Consider the following 23,842-nt stretch of genomic DNA (forward strand, 5'->3'; position numbering starts at 1 on the left):
CCCTGGCTGGTTTGGCTCAGTGGATGGAGCATCGGCCTGTGGATTCAAGGGTCCCAGGTTCGATTCCAGTCAAGGGCATGTACCTTGGATTCGGGCACATACCCAGTAGGGAGTGTGCAAGAGGCAGCTGATTTGACATTTCTTTCTCATCAGTGTTTCTCTCTATCCCTCTCCCTTCCTCTCTGTAAAAAATCAATAAAATATTTTTTAAAATACAAAAACAAAAAACCCTTAAGCAACCTGCCGACTGGCTGAGTGTACAGTAGCTATAATGTGCAATGACCACTAGGGGGTGAGGTTCAACACAGGGAGCTCCCGAGCTCCTGGAACCAGAGAGGAAGGAGCCAGATTCTGGATTGCGACAACCCTCTCACAATTGGGGACCTCTTTAGGTATGTCAGAGAGCCAGATTTGGTCCAGTCTGCGCAGGCCAGGTAGAGGGACCCCACCTGTGCACAAATATGTGCACCGGGCCTCTAGTGTAACAATATTTACTTCTCTGAGAGGCACTGGTGTCAGGAAGAGCCATTCTATGCTGCATCTTTAATGTTGAATTGTGAACAATTATAAAGCTTACACCCAAAGTCAAGGGAAGTGAAGGAGTGACTGGCAGTTTTGAGGATATTCTTGGCTGGAAGGGCAAAGATTGAGAAAAACAAACTAAAATATTCTGTTCTTAACGTGAACTGCCTGTACAGTTCCCAGTCAAAAGCAACACAAATACCAAACATGAAAATAATTCATAGGACTCTACAATGAACTGTGTGAAAGTACAAATATATGGCAAATACTTATTGACTAAAATAATAGTGAATTTCAAGTGCAATTGAAAAATTAAAAAAAGAATACATATGCTTGTAGGGCCTATTCATTCAATACCTGTCAGGGCACATTACTGGGTAGCTGGGTTGATTCTTTGTCAGGCACATGGGAAGACAACCCATCTATGTTTCTCTCACATGGATGTTTCTCTCTACTACTCTCTCAATTTCCTCACTTCCAAAAAGCAATTAAAAAAAAAACTAACAAAGCCGAAGCCAGTTTGGCTCAGTGGTAGAGCGTCGGTCTGCGGACTGAATGGTCCCAGGTTCGATTCCGGTCAAGGGCATGTACATTGGTTGCAGGCACATCCCCGGTAGGGGGTGTGCAAGAGGCAACTGGTCGATGTTTCTCTCTCATCGACGTTTCTAGCTCTCTATCTCTCTCCCTTCCTCTCTGTAAAAAATCAATAAAATATATTAAAAAAAAAAAACTAACAAAGAATGAGTACTGACAATGAACAAATATGTCAAAAGTTTATAGAATTTCTTTAATGGTGTGAGTTTTGGGAAGTATATGACTTCATTTGCAACAGGTTCACATGTACTAATTAGTTATATTAATAGGATTTCTTTTAAGGGAAATTTTCAAGCTACTTTGAAAGTATTTAAAATATTAAAGTTTATTTTCATTGTCAACTATACAGTGTACATCCTCACAATATTGTACAAATATGAGGCAACAGGAAGGTTTTCCTACATTTTTACATTCAATAAACTTCTCCACTTTGAGTTTTTTCATGACCTTTCCAAGAAAAGGGACAGCTGAAGGCTTTCCAGTCGTCTCCATATGTATTCACTGTTTCGCCAGGTGCATTCTCACATGTCCAAGAAAGGCTCTCCCGCATTCCTTATGTTCATACACTTACTTTGGGGTGTGAGTTCCTTCATGATTTTGTAAAAAACTAGAATGGCCAAAGGTTCTCCTTCCATCTTTACATGTCAGGGCTTCTCTTCAGTGATTTCTTTAATCCTTTACAATAAACTGGAAGAAATAAATGCTTTGTAACCCTCTGACATTTCTAGGGTCCATCCCCAGTATGGATTATCATACATGAATGGTACAGCTGAGAGATAAATGAAGGCTCTTACCTATTCCTTACGTTAACAGTTTATCAATACATTTTGTTTTCACATATCTGTAAAAACTAGTTGGGAACCTGAAGGCTTTACCACATTCCTTCCATTCATGTCGTTTCTCTTCACTATGAGAATTTTTGTGCATTTCAAAGGATTGGGGATGACTATAGGTTATCCCACATCACTTGCATTCATAGTGTTTCTCCCCAGAATACATTTCATGGTATCTAAGATAAAAGGGATGGCAAAGAGGTTTAATTCATTCCTTATTCATGAGCCTTGTTTCCATCATGACTTCTTTTATGTCTTCAAAGATGTGTGACAAAACTGAAGGTTTTTCCACATTGCTTACATTCATAAGGTTTTTTCCTAGTATGTGTTCTTCCATGATTTCTAAGAGACTTTAAGAATCTGAAAGCTCTACCACATTCATAGAGCTTTTCTCCACTGTGTGTGCTTTCATGTCTGGGCATTTGCAGGAGGCAACCAATTGGTGTTTCTCTCACATCAATATTGCTCTCTGCTTTTATGACTTCCACTCTCTCAATGGAAAAATACCTGCAGGTGAGGATAAAGGGGGGGAAAAAAGGATTGTCAAAGGCTTTTCTACAATCTTGACAGGACATGGCTTATTTTCAGTGTGAATTCTTTATTCATCATGATTTCTCTCCATTATGAGTGTTTAGGTGAATTTCAAGGAAACTGGGATGAATAAAGGCTTTCTCACATTGCTTACCTTCATAGGGTTTTTCCTTATTATGAGTTCTTTCATGACATTGGAGGTTACTTGGATAAGAAAAAGCTTTACCGCAATGGTTACATTCATAGGGTTTTTCCCCAGTATGCATTCTTTCATGAATTCTAAGGAAGGAGGGATAAAGGAATGTTTTACCACATTCCTTACATTCATGAGGCTTCTTTCCATCATGATTCCTTTTGTGTGTTCCAAGAGAACTGGGATTACTGAAAAATTTCCCACACTGCTTACATTCATAGGATTTCTCACCGGTATGCATTCTTTCATGATTTCTAAAATATGTAGGACATCTGAAAGCTTTCCCACATTGCTTACATTCATAGGGTTTCTCCACAACATGAATTTTTTCATGATTTCTAAGGTATTTGGAATGTCTGAAAGCTTTCCCACATTGCTTACATTCATATGGTTTCTCCAGAGTATCAATTTTTTCATGATTTCTAAGGTATTTGGAATGTCTGAAAGCTTTGCCACATTGCTTACATTCAAAGAGTTTCTCCACAGTATGCATTTTTTCATGATTTATAAGAGATTTGGAAAAACTAAAAGTTTCACCACAATGCTGACATTCATAGGATTTTTCCCTGGTATGAATTCTTTCATGACGTTGGAGGGAAGTAAAATTAGAGAAAGTTTTGCTACATTGCTTACACTTATAGGGTTTTTCCCCAGTATGAATTCTTTCATGACGTCGGAGGCCACCCAAAGCAAAGAAAGCTTTCCCACATTGCTTACATTCATAGGGTTTTCCCTTATGACGACTCCTTTCATGATATTGGAGGGAAGATGGGTAAGAGAAAGCTTTATCACAATACTTACATTCATACCGTTTTACTCCAGTATGAATACTTTCATGAAATCGGAGATAATATGGATCATAAAATGTTTTACCACATTCCTTACATTCATGAGGCTTCTTTCCGACATGACTTCTTTTATGTTTTTCAAGAGAGCTGGGAGAAATGAAGGCTTTTTCACATTCCTTACATTGATAAGGTTTTTCCCCAGTATGCAGTCTTTCATGATAATGAAGGGAAGTTGAATAATAAAAACCTTTACCACAAACCTTACATTTATAGGGCTTTTCCCCAGTATGAGTTCTTTCATGATGTTGGAGAGAAGACTGATAATAGAAACCTTTACCACAATGCTTACATTCATAGCGATTTACCCGAATATGAGTTCTTTCATGACGTTGGAGTGCAGATAGAAAATAGAAAGCTTTGCCACAATGCTTACATCTATAGGGTTTTTCCCCAGTATGAGTTCTTTCATGATTTCTAAGGGAACAGGGATGGTGGAATGTTTTACCACATTCCTTACATTCATGAGGCTTCTTTCTGTCATGACATTGTTTATGTTTTCGAAGAGAGTTGCTACAATGGAAGGCTTTCCCACATTGCTTACATTTATACGGTTTCTCCCCAGTATGCATTCTTTCATGATTTCGAAGAGCAGTGGAATAGCCTAAAGCTTTCCCACATTGCTTACATTCATAGGGCTTTTCTCCACATTGTGTCTGTTGATGCTCTCGATAATATTTTTGACAACTGAAGGCTTTCCCACATTGCTTACATTCATAGGGCTTTTCTCCACATTGTGTTCGTTGATGCTCTCGATAATACTTTGGACAACTGAAGGCTTTCCCACATTGCTTACAACCATAAGGTTTTTCCCCAGTATGAGTTCTTTTATGATTTTGGAGGGAAGTTGGATAAGAGAAAACTTTACCACAAAGCTTACATTCATATGGTTTTTCCCCAGTATGCACTCTTTGATGAATTATAAGGGAATAGCGACGACAGAATGTTTTACCACATTCCTTACATTCATGAGGCTTCTTTCCGGCACAACTTCTTTTAAGTTTTCCAAGAGAGCTGAGCGAACTGAAGACATTCCCACATTCATAAGGTTTCTCACCAGTGCGTGTTCTTTCTTGATTACTAAGAGAAGTGGAACTGAAAGCTTTTCCAGATTCCTTACATTGATAGGGCTTTTCTGCAGTGTGCGTTCTTTCATTTTCTTCAGAATACTTGGGAGAACTGAAAGCTTTGCCACATTGCTTACTTTGATATGGATTCTCTCCACTATGAGTATTTTTGTGAAGTTTAAAGTAAATGAGACGATTAAAGCTTTTTCCACATTGCTCACACTCATACGATTTCCCAGCAATATTCATTCTTTCATGATTTCTAAGGAAAGTTGAATAGTGAAAAGTTTTCCCAGTGGGGCTATCTTCATGGCTCTGAATATGTTGGTAAGGCTTGAAAGCTTTCTCAGATTCCTTACATTTAAAAGAGTTTTCTTCATATTCCTGACACAGATATAGTTTGGGTCCAATGTGAGAACTCAGGTGGTTACTCAATAATAAATAACGTATGAAGATTTGCCTGCACAACCTGGATTTAGGTTGTGTTATTTCAGGAATTTCCTTAGTTTCATTATTATATGGAATCTGGCTGAAGTTTTCTCTGTGTTGACTACCATCCTTCCTTGTACAGAGTTTCTCTACCATATGACTGTTGTAAAAATGAGAAACATATTAATACTTTGTTAATGATTTAATATTTATTAATAACATGACTGATATTTTTACCATTTTCAAAGAAAGCGTGGGATTTCTGAACATTCTATTTTTTGAAGGTGTATATCTTAAAACTTCTGATATAAGCTGGATAATTGATATTATGAAAACACTTATATTCATTGATAGTACTTTTGTGTATTGTTTCCAAGTAATTATTTTTTTAAATATATTTTATTGATTTTTTAGAGAGAGGAAGGAAGAGGGATAGTCAGAAACATCGATGAGAGAGAAACATCGATCAGCTGCCTCCTGCACACCCCCCACTGGGGATGTGCCCACACCAAGGTACATGCTCTTGACTAGAATCGAACCCGGAACCCCTCAGATCACAAGCTGATTCTCCATCTACTGAGCCAAACCAGTCAGGGCACCAAGTGTAATTGTTTTTTATACACTAAACATCTAGATCATATTTCATAAAAAAACATTTTTATGATATTCTTCTAAAAATCAATACATTTAAAACTTAGCTGACACAATTGGATTATCTGTTTTTAAGATTATTTTGTGGACCAGGCCTATATGACTCAGTGGTTTAGGATGGACCCATGCACCAAGGGCTTCTTGGTTCAATTCCCTGAAATGGCCAAACTGCAGACTTATTAAACCCAGTACCAGGCATGCAGTAGGCATTCTATTGATTTATTTATCTCTCACTCTCAAAACGACATACTAAAATCAATAAATTATTTTTGCACCACCAGCAAGGATCAGTAGTTGAGCACTGACCTCTGAACCAGGCAGCCATAGTTCAATTTATGGTCAGGGCACATTCCCAGGTTTTGGATATGATTCTGAATGCGGGGCATGCAGGAGGCAGCCATCAATAATTCTCTCTCATCATTGATGTTTCTTTCTTTCTCCCTCTATGAAATACATTAAAAATATATTAAATATATAAATAAATAAACAAAATACATAAAAACCTACTTTAATAAAAACAAACACGAAGATACTCTTTATGCTTTGTCATGTCAATGTGACTCACCTAAGATTCCTCCTGTAATATTCATACTGATCTTCCTTGTCATGGTCATCACAGTGTTCTTCTAAAATACATGCTAGAAAAAGCATTATAAACTGTTAAGGAATATAAAAAATGGTAAGATTTTAGGGACACAATGAGCTGTGATCATTACTAGTTTAATTACCAATGTATTCTTTAATTACCAATGTAATTATCATATTTCAATTCTTGAAACAGCATTAATGAACAAGCTACACTAGTTTTCTAATTGTCTATGTAAGTAAAAGTAACAAGTTGTTGCAGGCCAGAGTTGCTCTGTGGTTGACCATCAACCTATGAACTATATGAACCGGGAGGTCACAGGTCAATTTCCAGTAGGACCAGTTTGCAGGCTTGATTCCCAGTGTGAGTTGTGCAGGAAATACCCAATCAGTGATTCTCTCCCATCACTGATTTTTCTCTCGTTCTCTCCCTCTCCTTCCTCTCTAAAATCAACAAAAATATATTTTTAAAAAAATAACTTGTGATACCTACCTACTGATGCCAGGTTCCAGAAGGTTTCCAGCATCACATCTGTGTAGAGTTTCTTCTGGATTGGATGCAGGAAAGCCCACTCCTCCATGGTGAACTCCACATTAACATCCTCAAAGGCCACTGAGTCCTAAAACATCAAACATAAGCATATAGGAGAATGGTTATAACAGTATGGGGGATCTACACTAATAAAAGAGAAAAATGGTAATTGACCGTACTTTCGCTATGCCCACAGCCAATCAGAGTGAGCGAGTATGCAAATTAACCCAACAAAGATGGCAATTAATTTGCATACGCAGGCACTGATTGGCCTGGGTCCTGGGAACATCATATGGACTCAGGCTTCTCCTAGCCTGTAGGCCTATAGGCCCTGAGTGGCAGGGGTCCCAGAACACGCCCTGGCCACTCAGAGCCTATGGGGGCAGGTGCCAAGTGACTGGGGGCAGGGCAGGAACATTCCTGGATCACCAAAGTGACTTGTGGATGTTCTTGCCCCTCCTGCAGCCCCTTGGAACGCTCCAGCACCAAGTGGTAGTTTGGGCCCATGCCCCCAGCCTGGGGTCTCAGGCTGGCAGTGGCACACACCCACACAGCGATCCCCTCCCAGCCCAGCCTGGGATCTCAGCCACTGAGTCACACTAGCCAGGCAGATATAGAGGAATCTTAAATGTTTCTTTTTATAAATATATTTTATTGATGTTCTACAGAGAGGAAGGGAAAGGGATAGAGAGCTAGAAACATCTATGAGAGAGAAATATCAATCAGCTTCCTTCTGCAAGGTCCCCACTGGGTATGTGCCCCCAACCACGGCACATGGCCTTGACTGGAATTGAACCTGGGACCCTTGAATCTGAAGGCCAATGCTCCATCCACTGTCCCAAACCAGTTAGAGCTGTCCAATATGTTAAAGAAAAAAACCCTATCTAATAATGAGGGAATATGGAGAGACAAAATGGCGGAAGAATAGATAGGCGGATTCTGAACCTTGTCCCGAAGCAGAAAGAGACAGCAGCTGAGGGTCTCGTGCTGTGAGTGTTTATCAGCAAGCCAAGAGACAGCCGAACACCAGAAGAAACTGCGGGGCCACTGACCAGGGTGCCCCTGACAGGGAAGCACCCACAGCGGGGCTAGGTTCCTTCCCGGAGCTACCTACCGGCCTGGACGGGGAAATCTCGCCATCTTGAAGGGAAATTGAATCATATCAGAGACCTGAATATCCACAGCCGCAGCAACCACCAAGCAGCTGTGACCCCCAGAAAGCTGATCCCAGGTGGCGCGAACACTTGGACTCACAGGAGTGCCCTACCGCACAGTGAAAAGGCCAGACTAATAAAGAGGGAATATGCAGGGGAGGGTATTTGGGGGTGACCGGGCTGTCAGGAGAGGGCAGTTGGGGATGATCAGGCCGGCAGGAGAGCAGTTAGGTGTTGATCAGGCTGGCAGGGGAGTCGTTAGGGGGTGATCATGCTGGCAGACAGAAGCAGTTAGGGGCAATCAGGCAGGCAGGTGAGCAGTTGGAAGCCAGCAGTCCAGGATTGTGAAAGGGATGTCCGACTGCCTGTTTAGACCTGGCAGTTGAACATTCCCTGAGGGGTCCCATATGGGAGAGGGTGCAGGTTGGACTGAGGGACACACACACCCCCATGCACGAATTTCATGCACCAGGCCTCTAGTATATACATAATTCATAATAAATTCACATAAGACATGTGGTCCCCAACATTCAGTATATGACTTGATTGTAGGAAGACGATTATTAATTCACCACACTCACTTCCTCAAAAACACATGAAATTTATTGATATGATTTTACTGTAATCACTTTAAGTCCTCATTGCTCTCTAAGGTCAGGGTAAAGAACACCTTGAACAACTTCTATATTAACACATTAATATACTTCTATTTTATGCCCATCCATTCCTTGTGAGAAAACTAGTCTCCATTATAACCACCATTTGATGCAGCTGTCCATGAAACATTCTGTCATGTCTGTATAAAGTTTTAGTGACTGTGAATACAATTAAGTGCCTGGTAGCTTTCTCTTCTATTCTCATCACCAAACAGGAGAGGCCAGGCAAAGTGTGAAAATTCAAGTTAGAACAAAATGTACTTGGCCATGTTGTCCTAAAGTACTCCAGATTATTAGAAGCAGTCAGATAAACCTGAGTGAATAAAAATATTCTTGTGGAGGAGTATGAATGATCATTTGTTTTTATATTATTTGTTAGTAATGAAGTTTGACCTTCTTTTGCCTCTCTCATTTCAAGGAGATAAGATGTTAGAATCAGAGCTAAGGTATAGGCAAGACAGGGCAACTTAGCCCACCACAAAAGTTCTGTACTAATGAACCTGAGGGTTACTTCATACTGATTCTTAAGACACATAGACATGTACCGGTATATTGAAATCATAAGATCACACTCAAAAGAAGTCTTTCTGGAAGAATTGTGACACTATAATTGGGGACTGGATTTTATGGAACAATTTAATACTTGGCATGTACAAGGGCCTTTATTGAGATCTGCAATATTTTCATGGTGAAATTAGTTTCACCATGAAAATATTGCAGATCTCAATAAAGGGAAAACATTGCAGATCTCAATAAAGAAACATGCAAATAAATAAAAGAGAAACATGCAAATTGACTGTACCTCCACTACACCCACCAGCCAAGTTGGGAAATTAACCCAACAAAGATGGCAGAATAAATTTGACAATCCTTCTAGGGTTTGAATTTTATGAAACTTTTTCCTGACCTAGAATTGGCTTTAGATCACTCCAATAGTCTCTGGAATGCCTCAAGTATCTATTTCCTCTCTCAAGAAGGGAAATTTTCTGCTTATAATATTGCACATGGGAAGCTTTGTCAAATAATAATTACATTATGCTTTCATTTATAGCTCTATTATTCAGGAATACTGTGTTTTGCAGAAAGTATAAAATTGCATGTCATTTGCAAGTATAGCTGATTCTAAAACTTTTTTATTTTTATTTATTTTTTAATATATTTTATTGATTTTTTTACAGAGAGGAAAGTAGAGGGAGACAGAGCCAGAACATCGATGAGAGAAACATCAATCAACTGCCTCCTGCACACCCCCATCCACTGGGGATGTGCCTGCAACCAAGGTAAAAGACTTTGACCAGAATAGAACCCGGGACCAATGGTTTATCCAGTGAACCAAACTGGTTAGGGCAAACTTTTTTATTTTTAGATATAAGAAAGCATATTTAAAGCAATTTGATAAATTATATATTTCTCTCCCTACCTGTCCATCCAGTAATTGGCAATTTTTAATAAGTAACATTTAAGCTCTTTGCATGAATTCAACAAGACCTGTTTCAATTTTAGCTATATTAACCAAGAAAAATTGATAATGGGCCTGCTTATAGCAGCCGTGGCTTCACTCCCTTTTGCAGACCTTTGTCCACCCAGCATTCCACGGGAATCCCTTACAATCCGCAAGGGCAGGTCACCATTGAATGTGGCCATGGTGCCCAGAATGGTATAAGAGTTAAAAAATGGGGAATATGAGACTGAAGAACCCTGCTATACTACTACCTAAAGCATTTTTTAGCCTTAATATTTTTACTCTGAATGATCATTTTCAATCCTCTATAGAACAGTGCTTGACCTCAATAACCCCATCTCACAAACCACAAGTCTGGTGGGAGATGTAGACACTAAACACTGGGTGGGACCCAATGAATTATTAACATGGAAGAGAGGATATGTGTGTGTTTCTAGCCCCACAAGACCACTGTGGATTCCAGCTCGCCAGATTAAACCCTGCCATGGCATGGCCCGGGACCAATTCTCTTCCAGAAATTAGGAATTTGGGCCTACGGACTCCACAGCCCTGAACAATGCCTTCCCCAGACCCAAATGGCCCCCAGAATAACCTGGGGAATGATGGTGAAGCTGATGGCAAAGGCTAAGCAATTATTGGAGCGTACTCATACTCCACACATTCCAGATAACTAACCATTCTTCCTTCTGTTATTCTCAGAGCCTGTAAAATTGAGATGGAACAGTAAATGCAATTCACAGACTCTGATGTTCCAAAGCAGAAAGTTTGCTGCCTCTCTCTAACTTCTACCAGTACATTCAGCAAAACAAAAAAAGGGGAAGATGTTGGGGAGCACTCGAGACTCGGTTGGAAAGTTTGTAAAGAGAACATTCTGAAAAAAAAAGGGAAGTGTGTGGAAGGCTGCCTGCCCTGTTTATTGAAATTTCAACCAAGGGGTGCGCTGAAGGTGGTGGCCCTAATTATTCCTTGACCTTTCCAAACAATTCTGTGCCTGGGCAGACACCTGGGTGTTTACTGGAATCCTTGTACTTAATCTTTGGGTGTGCTTCTTAAAGGATATTACAAACACAAGTTTCCTCCCAAAATTACTTACCTGAAAGAGAAACTTTATCTTAAACTGCTGTTACAATAAAAGCCTAACAAGGCAGGCAATCAGGATGCCTGGGTTCCTTTAGCCAGGCAGTACCTTAAGCCTCTCTTTCACAGCAAACTTTTTGTCAGAATAATCCAATCATCTGTCACACCAGCCTGGCAATGACCTAGCTAATTCACTTCTGGGAATATATATATATATATATATATATATATATATATATATATATATATATATATATATATATATATATATATTAAATTAAAATCCTAAAGCAAAGGAAAATAATACTACAATGAACCCCTGTGTTCATTGCAGATTTGAAAGAAACACAAGTGTGCTTCAGTAGGTGAGTGAATAAAAGCTGTGGTCAAACTCAATTAAACTCAGCCATAAAAATGAAGGAAATCTAATCCTCCATGACAGCAGGAACAGACCTAGAGAGTATTATGGTAAGTGAAGAAAACTAGTAAGAAAAGCACGTATCACATGATTTCATTTATATTTGGAATGTAACAAAGAGAAACTAACAAAGTCTATAGAGACTCAGATACATAGAACAGACTGACAGCTGTCTGAGGGGCAGAGGGTTGCAATACAAACAAACTCTTAGACAACAGCATGGGATACCACAAGGAAAGGGGAGTGTCAGGAGGTAAAAGGGGGTAAAAGGGAGGATTAAATGGTAATGGAAGGAGACTTTGGGTGGGGAACACACAATACAATGTACACATGATGTATTACACAATTGTACACTTGAATCTTATGTAAGTTTCCTAGCCAATGTCATTCCAATAAGTTAAAAATATTTTTTCAAAAAATGGCGACAGGCAGGAAGGTAGGGAGGGTGTGTGAGTGAGTGAAGGAGCGATACAGCAGTGTGTGGACCTGAGTAGGTGTGTGTGTGAGTGAAATAGGGACAGTTAGACACTGCAGGTCCTCCAAGGGGCTGCCAATCTGGGCAGTCTTTGGTGGCAAAACCCCGAGGCTGCCACAAACACTCCAGGGAAGACACCAGCGGCACAGAGACCATGCCATCTTGAAGAACAGAGGAAGACATAAACAGATGGAAGAACATACCGTGTTCATGGATTGGTAGAATCAACATCATCAAAATATCCATACTACCCAAAGCAATCTGTAGGTTCAATGCAATCCCCATTAAAATACGGACTGTTGCCGAAACCGGTTTGGCTCAGTGGATAGAGCGTTGGTCTGTGGACTAAAAGGTCCGAGGTTCAATTCCGGTCAAGGGCATATACATTAGTTGTAGGTACATCCCCGGTGGGGAGTGTGCAGGAGGCAGCTGGTCGATGTATCTCTCATCGATGTTTCTAGCTCTCTATCCCTCTCCCTTCCTCTCTGTGAAAAATCAATAAAATATATTTTAAAAAAACAAAAATGGACTGTTGACTGTGCCACTGGATTGTCCTAGCTGGAAGGAGACATAAGCTCCGGACTGCTCTTAACCCCACTTCGAACTGCACTTCCAACTGAACTGAACCCCAGCTCCGGGCTCATTGGGGGAGAGCCTAGACTGTTTGGTAGTGGGCGAAACTCGATGGCACCTTTCTCTCAGAGGTGCTTGCAGCGAGTACCGAAGGACACTGAGGAACACTGAGACTCAGGAACCTCATAAGGCGGGGAGAACGGAAGCCAAGGCTGTAGGCTCCACCCTGAAATTCTGCCCCATCCAAGCTGTACACAGAGACTTTTAAGGCTACCAACTCAGGGAAGCTGTGAAAATGCCAAAACAAGGAAACAGATCACAAACAAAAGAAATGGAGGACAAAAAGCAGCTGGATATAGAGTTCAAAACCACACTTATAAGGTTTTTCAAGAATTTCCTAGAAAAAGCCGATAAAATAAATGAGACCTATGAGGATATGAAAAGGGATCAACCAGAAATAATAAGGGATCAACAAATAATAATAAGGGATCAACTAGAAATAAAGAATACACTGTCAGAAATAAAAAATATTATACAGAGTCCTAAAAACAGAATGGAAGATCGCAAGAATCAAGTCAAAGATTTGGAACATAAAGAGTCAGAAGACACTCCTCCGCAGAAGCAAGAAGACAAGAGAATCCAGAAAGTTGAAGATAATGTAAGAAACCTCTGGGACAACTTCAAGTGAACCAACATCAGAATTATGGGGTCCCAGAAGATGAAAGAGAGCAAGATATCGAAAACATACTGAAAGAAATAGTGACAGAAAACTTCCCCCACCTGGTGAAAGAATTAGACTTACAAATCCAGGGAAGTGCACAGAACCCCAAACAAAAGGAATCCAAAGAGGACCACACCAAGACACAACATAATTAAAATTCCAAGAGCAAAAGACAAAGAGAGAATATTAAAAGCAGCAAGAGAAAAGCAGGTAGTTACCTATAAAGGAGCACCCATACGATTGTCAGCTGATTTCTCAACAAAAACCATGCAGGCCAGACGGGAATGGGAAGAAATATTCAAGGTGATGAATAGCAAGAACCTACAGCCAAAAATACTTTTCCCAGCAAAGCTATCACTCAGAATCGAAGGCCAGGTAAAGAGCTTTACAAAAAAAAAAAAAAGCTAAAGGAGTTCATCACCGCCAAACCATAATTATATGAATTGCTGAAGGGGGATCTTTAGGAAGAGGAAGAAAATAAAGATAAAAATTATGAACAACAAATATGTAACTATCAACAAGTGAATCTAAAAACCAAGGGAATTAAAAAAACCTGATGGACAATATTAACTGGTGAATATAACAGAATCAGAGGTACGGAAGGGGAGTGGACTGACAATTCTCGGGAAAAAGAGGAGAGGGGGGCGCGAGAAGAGACTGAACATAAACTGTGCACCTATGGATGAGGACAATGGGGGTGGGGAAAGGGCAGAGGGTGGGGTGGGAACCTGGTGGAGGGGAGCAATGAAGGGGGGGGGGATGAGGAACTTTTGTAATAATCTGAACAATAAAGATTTATTTAAAAAAAAAAAAGTGGGTGGGATGGCAGGGTCAGAGCAGGAGTAATTCTCCCAGTAGAATTGGACTACCGCCTGGCCCCCCATATCGCCAAATTGAATTTCTTCAAGTCTTAAGTCTTTTCATTTGTGTGCAGCCCTTCTCCAGAACCCGAACCCTGAATTGGAACTCTTTCCACGTGGGTCGTGAAAGAGATTCCTACAGTTAGGGGTGATCAGACAGGCAAGCAAAGGGGGTTAGGGGAGATGAGGCAGGCAGACAGAAATGTTAGGGGCAATCAGGCAGGCAGAACGAGTAATTAGGGGTGATCAGGCAGGCAGGCAGAGGGGTTAGAGATGATCAGGCAGGCAAGTAGAGTGGTTAGGGGTGATCAGGCAGGCAGGTGAGTGATTAGGTGTGATGAGGCAGGCAAGCAGAGTAGTTAGGGACAATCAGGCAGGCAGGCAGGCAAGCGGTTAGGAGCCAGTGACCCCAGATTGCAAGAGGCTGCAGGCCGGGCTGAGGGACTACCCCCACCCCTGCACAAATTTCGTATAGCGGGCCTCTAGTGGGAAAATAATAAATAATTCAAATTTTGAGTCTGTTCTATTAAAAAAGGGAACAACGGGCGCACAATGAATCAGTTGTATAAAGTCACATCATCAAAAGCAAAACTTAACACACTGCAGGAGGATCATGGGAACCCTCCCCACCCCCACCCCCGTGCAAAAAAGTCATGCACCGGTCTTCTAGTAGTCAATAATATTCTATTAAACTATGTGTGGTACCTGATGGGTATTAGACTTTGTAAGTTATGTACATGACTAGTCTTTATGGTGACACCAGAAACTAATATATTTTGTCAACTTATTGGAAAAAACACAACTTTAAATACTAGCCAGTTTTGCTCAGTGAATAGAGTGTTGACCTCTGGACTAAAGGGTCTCAAGTTTGATTCCGGTCAAGGACACGTACCTTGGATGCAACTGCCCCTCGCTGGCCTGAGCCATGGTGGGGGTACATGCAGGAGCCACCAGTGATGTGTTTCTCTCACATCGATATTTCTCTCTGTCTTTCCCTTTCTCTTCCACTGTCTCCAAAAACCAATGAAAAATAAAAACTTTTTTAAAGAAAAAGGTGCACGCACACACAAAGGACTATTACTGTATTGTTCAGCCATCAGAAAAAGAAATTCTGCCACTTGTAACAACACGTTCATGAACCTTGAGGGCAGGATGCTTTATGAAATAAATCAGAAAAAGAAAAATACCATGTGTTCTCACTTATCTGTGGAATTTTTTTTTTTAAACAACTCCATAGATAGAGCACAGATTGATGGTTGCTAGAGGTTGCAGGAGAGGTGTACGAGGTGAGGTGGGGTCAAATGGATGAAGGGTATCAAAAGGCACAAACATCCAGTTATAAAATAAGTCATGGAAACGCAGCTTACAGCATGGAGACTGCAGTTAGCAATACCATATTTCAGATGTGAAAGTTGCTAAGAATAAATCTTAAAAGTTCTCAAAACAAGAAAAAGTATTCTGTAAGTCTGTATGATGACAGATGATAACTAGACTTATTGTGATGATCACTTCATAATACATATAAACATCAAATCATTATGCTGTACACCCTGGCCTAAACAAATAAAATGTATGTCGATTGTAATTTAATGAAGAATAAAATCCCTCCTATAAAACAAAAAGATTACAGTGGATTTGAAACACTGCAATCACCTAGTGACGCCATACCCATCACAGTGTCACAGGGAGATGCATTGCTCAGATGTTTATGATGACACTGGTGTAAGCAAGCTGCCTGTGCGGCCAGTCCTGTGAAAGCCCAGCACATACACTTAACGGTCACTACACAGAAACCTAATGATGGTGAGCTGGTTCATGGATTTGCTATACTGTCCTCTGTATCCATGTGAGCTTTCTACTGAGTGAAAGAAAACTGCAGTGAAGCAGTGAGCTGGTTTATGCGGGCACAGCCTCAGAGGCCTTGTGCTGACTGAGCCTTTTGATCGCATCATTGCCCCCTGGGCTTGGTGGATCTGTGTTTGTACATTTCCTGGCCTCAGTGCGCAGTGTGATACAGTCTACAGTCGTGCACAGGAGCGTCCTAGGCCTTCATATTCACTCACCGACCACCGACTCCTGCAGAGCAGCCTCCAGTCCTGTAGCCCATTCAGGGTCAGAGCCCACACGGATGCACCATTTTCTATCTTGCCACCACATTTTTACTGCACCTTCTCATAAATGCTCACTACCACTGCACTACAATTGCCTACAGCAGTGTTTCCCAAAGTGTGGTACGCGTACCCCCAGGGGTACGGGAAGAGTCTGGTGGGGGTACGCGTTGCACCGGAGTTTGGTGGGGATATGCACTGCACCGTGCTTAGCTGCACCTAATTCTATGTTCTCATGAGTACGACAGGTACTCAGCGTTACAAAAATTATAGAACGGGTACACATATGTCAAAAGTTTGGGAAACACTGGCCTACAATACTCAGTACAGTAGCATGTTGCACGGATTTGCTGCCTAGGACCCACAGGCTACCCCGTTTGGCCTAGGTGTGTAGCAGGCTACACCATGCAGGTGTGTGTAAGAACTGAAAACAACAAAACTGCCTCAAGATGGACTCCCAGGCTCAGGGGTGCATGCCTGTAACTGCAGTTCCACCTCTCCCAGGAGTAACATTCTAACCCAGTCACCCAGCAACCTGCTGTTCAACACTGATCCGTTTAAGAGACTCCTGCTGTTCCTTCCCCTAGCAGCGGTGGCAAACTCATTAGTCAACAGAGCCAAATATCAACAGTACAACGTTTGAAATTTCTTTTGAGAGCTAATATTTTTTTTAAACTTAAACTTCTTCTAACGCCACTTCTTCAAAATAGATTCGCCCAGGCCGTGGTAGTTTGTGGAAGAGCCACAGACAAGGGGCCAAAGGACTGCATGTGGCTCGCGAGCCGCGGTTTGCTGACCACAGCCCTAAGGAACGGGGACCCCGCCTGAGACACTACTCTAACCTCTTAAAGACGCCTCCTTCCTGCCTATTGTACACGTCACTTGAACAGCCCTCAGGTGCTATTTGCCAGATGGGATGCGGCCGGATTTGTGGAAGGGAATCAAGCCCGTTAGACCTTCCACTTGCTCAGCTGAATCTTATTTTAACCGTTTGAAAAGCACCACAAAACAAACCGCTGATAACGATGCTGTGACTCAGAGGAGGGAACACGGGGTTCAGGGTCAGGGGAGAGGCTGGGAATGCAGGCATTGGCTGCAGAGCAGGGCCTGGGGGACGGGGGGACTGGAGAGCCTGCTCCACACACATCACACCCAGGAGAACACGGTCCCTCTGGGGGGAAAGGAGGGACAGGCCACAGACCACAGCTCCCCCCGTGCACGGACCGCGGAGGCCGAGCCCCATGTCCCCCCGGACCCTCCACGCGGCCCCGCACCCACTGCGGAGCCCGGGCTGTGGGCGCGGAGCCGCTCGGACTCGCTCCGCAGCCCCAGGCCCCGCCGCGGGGACACCCTGGACCCGGGTCCCGGCGGGGCCCCCTGCGAGCCCGAGGGGCCTGCAGCCTCCGCGGAGCCCGGGCGCCTGGGGTCCGCAGCCCGGACCTGCCCGCGGACAGACGGTCCCCGGGGCTCCCCGCCCTCCTGCCGCCTCCGCGCCCGGCCGCCACTCACCATGTCCGTTCCCGGCCCGAGTCCCCTGCGGCCCCACCGCCTCACAGACCGCAGCCCACAGAGGAGGACGGAGCGAGGGAGAGGCGATCCCGGTGTAGCTGAAGCGAAGGGAACAACAGGGTGGAAGCAGAGCCGGGCCCCACCCACCCGCTCCCACCGCTACGCACAGGACGCACACTTTGCACATCGCCCCCTAGCGCCTGAGCTGCACAGGCCTGAGCCCAATGCAGAGAGGAAGCACTGAGAGTCCCCATGGAACAGTGGTCCCTCCTTGCAAACACACACCCTGAAAAGGCACCTGATGAATCTGGCTCCATTGTGATCTTTGTTGGCAAACGTGTGCATTTGCCAAAAAGGTGCACAGGCTCGGGGACCAGGGATGCCTTAGGGTGGGATCCTTCCAGAACTACAGCCAGATTCCCAGGAAGAGCATTGGAACCAGAAACAGGCCATCATGTGCAGCGCGAAAAGTGACTTCTGTGTATTTAGAATGGTTACCTTTAGCAAATGTTTTTTAAAAAAATATATATTTTATTGATTTTTCACAGAGAGGAAGAGAGAGGGATAGAGTTTGAAACATCGATGAGTGAGAATCATCGATCAGCCGCCTCTTGCACACCCCCTACTGGGGATGTGCCTGCAACCAAGGTACATGCCCTTGACCGGAATCAAACCGGGGACCCCTCAGTCCGCAGGCTGACGCTCTATCCACTGAACCAAACCGGTCCCGGCTAGCAAATGTTTTTCACGTGAAAAATTTGTTCCCACTGGTGATTCAGTCACGGTCCTCTGAGGTCATGAGCCACCCCTTACTTGTGGTTATCTTGTGGGCAGTTGCACACACCCATGCAGAGCAGGGAGACGGGCCAGGTACAGAGGTCACCAGGGTGGAAGGCCAGGTGTCCAGCAATGGGCAGTCAATTGTAGGGTGGGGCTTTGTCCCCAGGGTGACTTTTCACCAGGCACAGAAGACCCTCCTAGACCCAGCTATCCTCTTGTCTTTTTCTCCATCCTTCATCACGCCCGCTCAGGCTGGTCGAACCCTTGGCTGTGCTGGCGCGGCACACACCATGACTGAGAACTCTCCATTGCTCCAAAGGAACACAATTGTGGGGGCTGTTTATACAGGATTTGTTAGAGCTTCCTCTAAATCTTTCCCTTTTTTCTTTTCTTAAGTATTTTTTATTGGCTTCAGAGAGAAAGGGAAAGCGAGAAATAAAAACATCAATGACGAGAATCATTAATTGGCTGCCTCCTGCACGCCCCCTACTGGGGATCAAGTCTGCAAACCAGGTGTGTGTCATGACTGGAAATAGAACAATGACCTCCTGCTTCATAGGTGGACACTCAACCACTGAGGGACACCAGCAAAACCAAACCTTCGTCTTTGCCAGAATGTCATGCAGTGGATCACCACGCTGTTTTTCAACCTTGCCGCAAAGCTCAGATGATTAGAGCATCATCCCAATGTGCCAAGATAGCAGGTTAAATCCCAAGTCACACACAAAAATCAGCCAATGAATGTAGAAATAAATAGAACAGATTGATGTTTCTCTGTCTTTCTCAAGATATCATATATATATATATATATATATATATATATATATATATATATATATATGTGTGTGTGTGTGTGTGTGTGTGTGTGTGTGTGTGTGTGTGTTTGTGTGTGTGTGTGTGTGTGTGTATAGCCGTAACTGGTTTGGCTTAGTGGATAGAGTGTTGGCCTGTGGACTGAAAGGTCCCAGGTTTAATTCTGTTCAAGGTCATATACTTTGGTTGCACGCATATCCCCAGTAGGGGGTGTACAGGAGGCAACTGATTGATGTTTCTCTCTCATCTAAATATATATATATTTATAATTTAAAAGTAAAAGAGAGTTCTAGCTGGTTTGGGTTAGTAGATAGAGCATTTTCCTGCTGGTAAGAGTCCGGTTAAGGGCACATATCCAGGTTGCAAGCTTGATCCCCAATAGTGGGTGTGCAGGAGGCAGCTGATCAACGATTCTCTGTCATCATTGATGTTTCTATCTCTCTCACCCTCCCTTTATTGATTTCTCTCCGAAATCAATAAAAGTATACTTAAAAATAAACAGTAAAAGAAAGTCATACTCTATCACTAAGAACAGCTTCTTTGGAAGAGAGACTCTAGCTCTGTTTTCTGGCTTGGATTGTATGCTTTGACAATATTCCTAATTTATGAACTTCCATTGACTCATAAAAGAGATAACTTTTCAAGGAGTAAATGCTTAGAAATTATATATATACTAGTCACTCTGCGCACAAATCTGTGCTCCAGTAGCTTTCTGTGGGGCCTGGCTCTCTGTGCCCGCGGCCCAGAGGCTCTCCGTGACACAAGCGTTCCGGCCCCCAGCCTGGCCAGAGGCCCATCCACAGCGGGGCATGGAACACTTGCCTCTTCGCTGCAGTGATGAAGCAAGCAGTCCACAAGGCCGCTCACACTGTCTGCTCTCAGTGGGGCTGAGAGGACTGGGCACCGCCATCTTGAAGCGATGGGTGCCATCATCTTTGTGATGGAGTGAAGGTTAATTTGCATATTACCCTATTCAATAAAAGAAAATATTTCAGTATTTAGATAACAAGACAGGCAAAAGCTGTCCCAGAGGAGTTGCAGGCCTTACACTTCCTGCCAGCCCTAGACATACCTGGTAGCAAAGAAAAGATCACACATGTCCATCAATCACACAGAGCTACTCCATGACCACAATGAATCAAGGCAAAAAAAAAAAATCAATCAAAATACATTTTTAAAAATGCATATAATTTTAATCACATACAAAGATAACTGAAAACATTGAGAGATTAGGTTCAGCTCTGAGTGACAGCAATCATCCAGAGGCTGCCTGAAGTGAGGAAAGTGCCGATTCTCACATGGAAGGACTGGCTCAGAGCCCTCACTGCAGAGGGTGACACAAGAACAAACTGTCACGGGGCTCCTTGGCACTGCACCATTGCAGCTGTCACAGTGGGATCTGAACCACAGTCAGCAGTAGAACCAACAGGACAAGATGATTACCAAATTAGATCTCATGCAAATACAATCTAGAGAAGAGACAGTACCCTTCAGAAAACAGCCCCAACCATGACAGTCTACGTTTGTTGCCTGCTGGACACATATGGGCTTGCAGGAAAAGCCAACCTATGCTGGGTCATTACTGTTGAATTCTGAACATCTGTAAAGCCTATACCCGACATCAAGAGAAGTGAAGCAGTGGCTGGCTGTTTTGAGGATATTTGTGGCTGGCAGGGCAAAGATTGAGAAAACAAACTCGAAGCCAATGTACACAAAGCTCTATGCTTCTGGCCATCTCCTTTACAGAAGAGGGTTCAAAGCCAATCTAATCCTATTTCACCTCAGCATTCACGTTTCATGGAAGCGATGCCATGTTGATTTCTAACATGGAACCATAAAGGCACCAGATTGTCCAAAATGTAGTTCACAACCTTCCTCACGTTGACCTGACAGAGCCAGGGTCATCTCTGACTCTGGATCTTATTGTCCAATCACAGGTCTTCTCTTCTTAATGCAAAATTCATAGGCTAAACCCAGCCAAATGCAATGACAATAAGCAAAGGATACAAATGAAAATAACTCACATGGGACTCTACAGTGCACTTTGTATGCCTACACATACAGCAAATATTTATTGAGTAAAATAATAGTGTATGTCATCTGCAGTTAAAATACTACAAAAACATTTATTGACAAAAAAATGGAGTAAGCCTCTTCTGGTCACTGAAAAGGCACTTTTCTGTTAAGATAGAATATATATATATATATATATATATATATATATATATATATATATATATATATATGGGTGAAGCACATTGATTCAATGCATGTCATGGGGTGCCAATAGTACAAAATGAATACATACCAAATGACGTTTTTCTTATTTTTCCATTGACTTCTTAGAGAAAGGAAGAGGGAAAGAGAACATTGATGCAAGAGAAAGATATCAATTGGTTGCCTCCTTCAGGAGTCCTGCCGATGGCCCACCAAGGAAGAGCCTGCAACCAAGGTACCTGCCCTTGACTGAAATCAAATCCAGGACCTTTGGTCTGTAGGCCGACACTCTAATCCTTGAGCCAAACCGGTTAAAGCTGTCTTATAGCTTTTAAATATATTTTTGTAGATTTCAAATAAGAAGGGAAAGGGAGAGAGATATAGAAACCTGGGACCCTTCAGTCCCCAGGCTGATGCTCTCTCCACTCAACGAAACTGGCTAAGGCTTAGTATGTCTTTTTATTATAGGAATTTTTTCAGCTCAGAACCTAGGAAGGTAGAGGGACAATTGTATTTCCTTATAGTAAAGGCCCGGTGCATGAGATACGTACACTGGAGGAGGGGTTGTCCTCTCAGCCTATGTGCCATCTCCCAGTTGGGAAACCCTTGGGGGATGGCCTACTGACAGCTTAGGCCTGCTCCCCGGCAGTTGGACTTTATTGCTGCTGCAGAGGCAGGAGAGGCTCCCGCCTCCATCACTGTGCTGACCAGCTATTAGCCTGGCTTCTGGCTGAGTGGCGCTTCCCCTGTGGGAACGCACTGACCATCATGGGGAAGCTTCTGCATTGAGCATCTGCCTCTGGTGTTCAGTGCATGTCATAGCAACCGGTTGTTTCACTGTTTGGTCTGTTTGCATATTAGTCTTTTATTATATAGGATACTGTAGAGTAAAAAGTTTTACTCAAACTTTTTAAAGTGGGGGCCAGATCACGGTCCCTCAGAGAGCTGGAGGGCCGGACTATATGAACTACTAATTCCTACTGTAACACCTTGGCTGCACTCACTGCCCAAAAAACCTGGCGGGCCGGATCAGACTCCTCTGCGGGCCGCATGTGGCCCGCAGGCCGTAGTTTGAAGACCCCTGCTGTAGAGGAGTAAGGTTGAAAACGCAAACTAAATTTGGTAAATGTGAATTTGTAGCCATTATAAATACTGTCTCCACACTAGGGCTTTCTTAAACTTTTATATCCTCATAAAACATTATAGTGATATTATTATTCTTATATACCTGACTCTAAGAGTTTGGCATTGTATGGGAGGAACAAATTTCCCGTATACCATTCTAGGCTGGTCTAAGAATTAAATTGACATTAAACACAATTGCTGCAGGCGATGGGAACAGCAACAGATGTCTGACCAGTAGGCTCAGACCAAACCTGAGTTCAGCAATCTCGGTACTTGGGTTCTAGCTAGGAAAGAATTAGGAGCCAAGATCCCAAACTGTAAGAGAACATTTATTTGATAAATCACAGAGATGGAAGAAGTAATTCCTAGAACAGATGGGCTAAGGAAACAAATTATAGAGGTAAAGGAAGGTCCCTTGGATCTTGGGAGTGAGCAAGCTAATGGTAACATTCCTGCGATGGGGTGAGAGAGGGGGCAAGGAAGGGTGAAGGAAAAGGGATAAGGGTGCTCTCAGGAGGTTTCTCAGACCAAAGGGTTTTAAGGGTAGAGATTTTTTTTTTTTTTTTACTGATTTCAGAGAGGCAGAGGAAGAGGGAGAGATGGAAATGCCAATGATGAATCATTGACTAGCTGCCTCCAGCACACTGCCTACTGGGGGGGTGAGCCCACAACCCAGGCATGTGCCCTTGACTAGAATCAAGCCTGGGACTCTCCAGTCCACAGGCCGAAGCCCTCCATTGAGCCAAACTGGCTAGGGTGAGGATGGAGATTTTAGGGGAGGTCCCGGGGGAAGAAATCAACAAAATATTCTGCAGTTTCCCAGGTGTGTCCTTTCAGGGTTGAGGTGGCCACTGAGTGATTGGCAGGCACCAGGGCAAGGGCTCATTATTCCATGCAGCTGGTCCTGAGGCTGATTTTATTGCTTACCTGGGTCTGGAACTGAAGTAATACTGAGGAATAGAGGTTGTCTCCATGCAGGAAGGTCAGGGGAACCAAACTCTGTGGATATGCAGGGTGAGGAAGTCACCCGGAGGGAAGGGTCCCATCCCAATTGATTGTTCCTTGCTAGGCACCTGGGGCTTTTCCACCCTGGTGGCCTTCTGTACTGGCCC

The 23,842-nt window shown here is 43.0% G+C and overlaps 1 protein-coding gene and 1 long non-coding RNA gene across 2 annotated transcripts in view; one reads left to right on the top strand and one right to left on the bottom strand.

Annotated features, from left to right (window-relative positions):
* LOC311623678 (zinc finger protein 791-like) overlaps window positions 1-17,923 on the bottom strand; it is a 73,837-nt gene extending 55,914 nt beyond the window's left edge. Inside the window, exons 1-2 of the mRNA XM_084886054.1 lie at window positions 17,796-17,923; window positions 6,744-6,870 (exon numbers count right to left, since the gene is read on the bottom strand). Of these exons, the coding sequence (XP_084742180.1) occupies window positions 6,744-6,870; window positions 17,796-17,798 (130 nt within the window). The 5' untranslated portion in view covers window positions 17,799-17,923. The remainder of the gene's footprint in view (window positions 1-6,743; window positions 6,871-17,795) is intronic.
* LOC311623703 overlaps window positions 1-22,689 on the top strand; it is a 126,589-nt gene extending 103,900 nt beyond the window's left edge. The window contains exon 5 of the long non-coding RNA XR_014795189.1: window positions 22,482-22,689. This is a non-coding gene — a long non-coding RNA (uncharacterized lncRNA). The remainder of the gene's footprint in view (window positions 1-22,481) is intronic.
* Window positions 22,690-23,842: the final 1,153 nt, after the last annotated feature.

The sequence above is a fragment of the Pipistrellus hanaki genome, assembly GCF_964339955.1.
Source record: "Pipistrellus hanaki genome assembly, chromosome: 5".
NCBI classification, from domain to species: domain Eukaryota; kingdom Metazoa; phylum Chordata; class Mammalia; order Chiroptera; family Vespertilionidae; genus Pipistrellus; species Pipistrellus hanaki.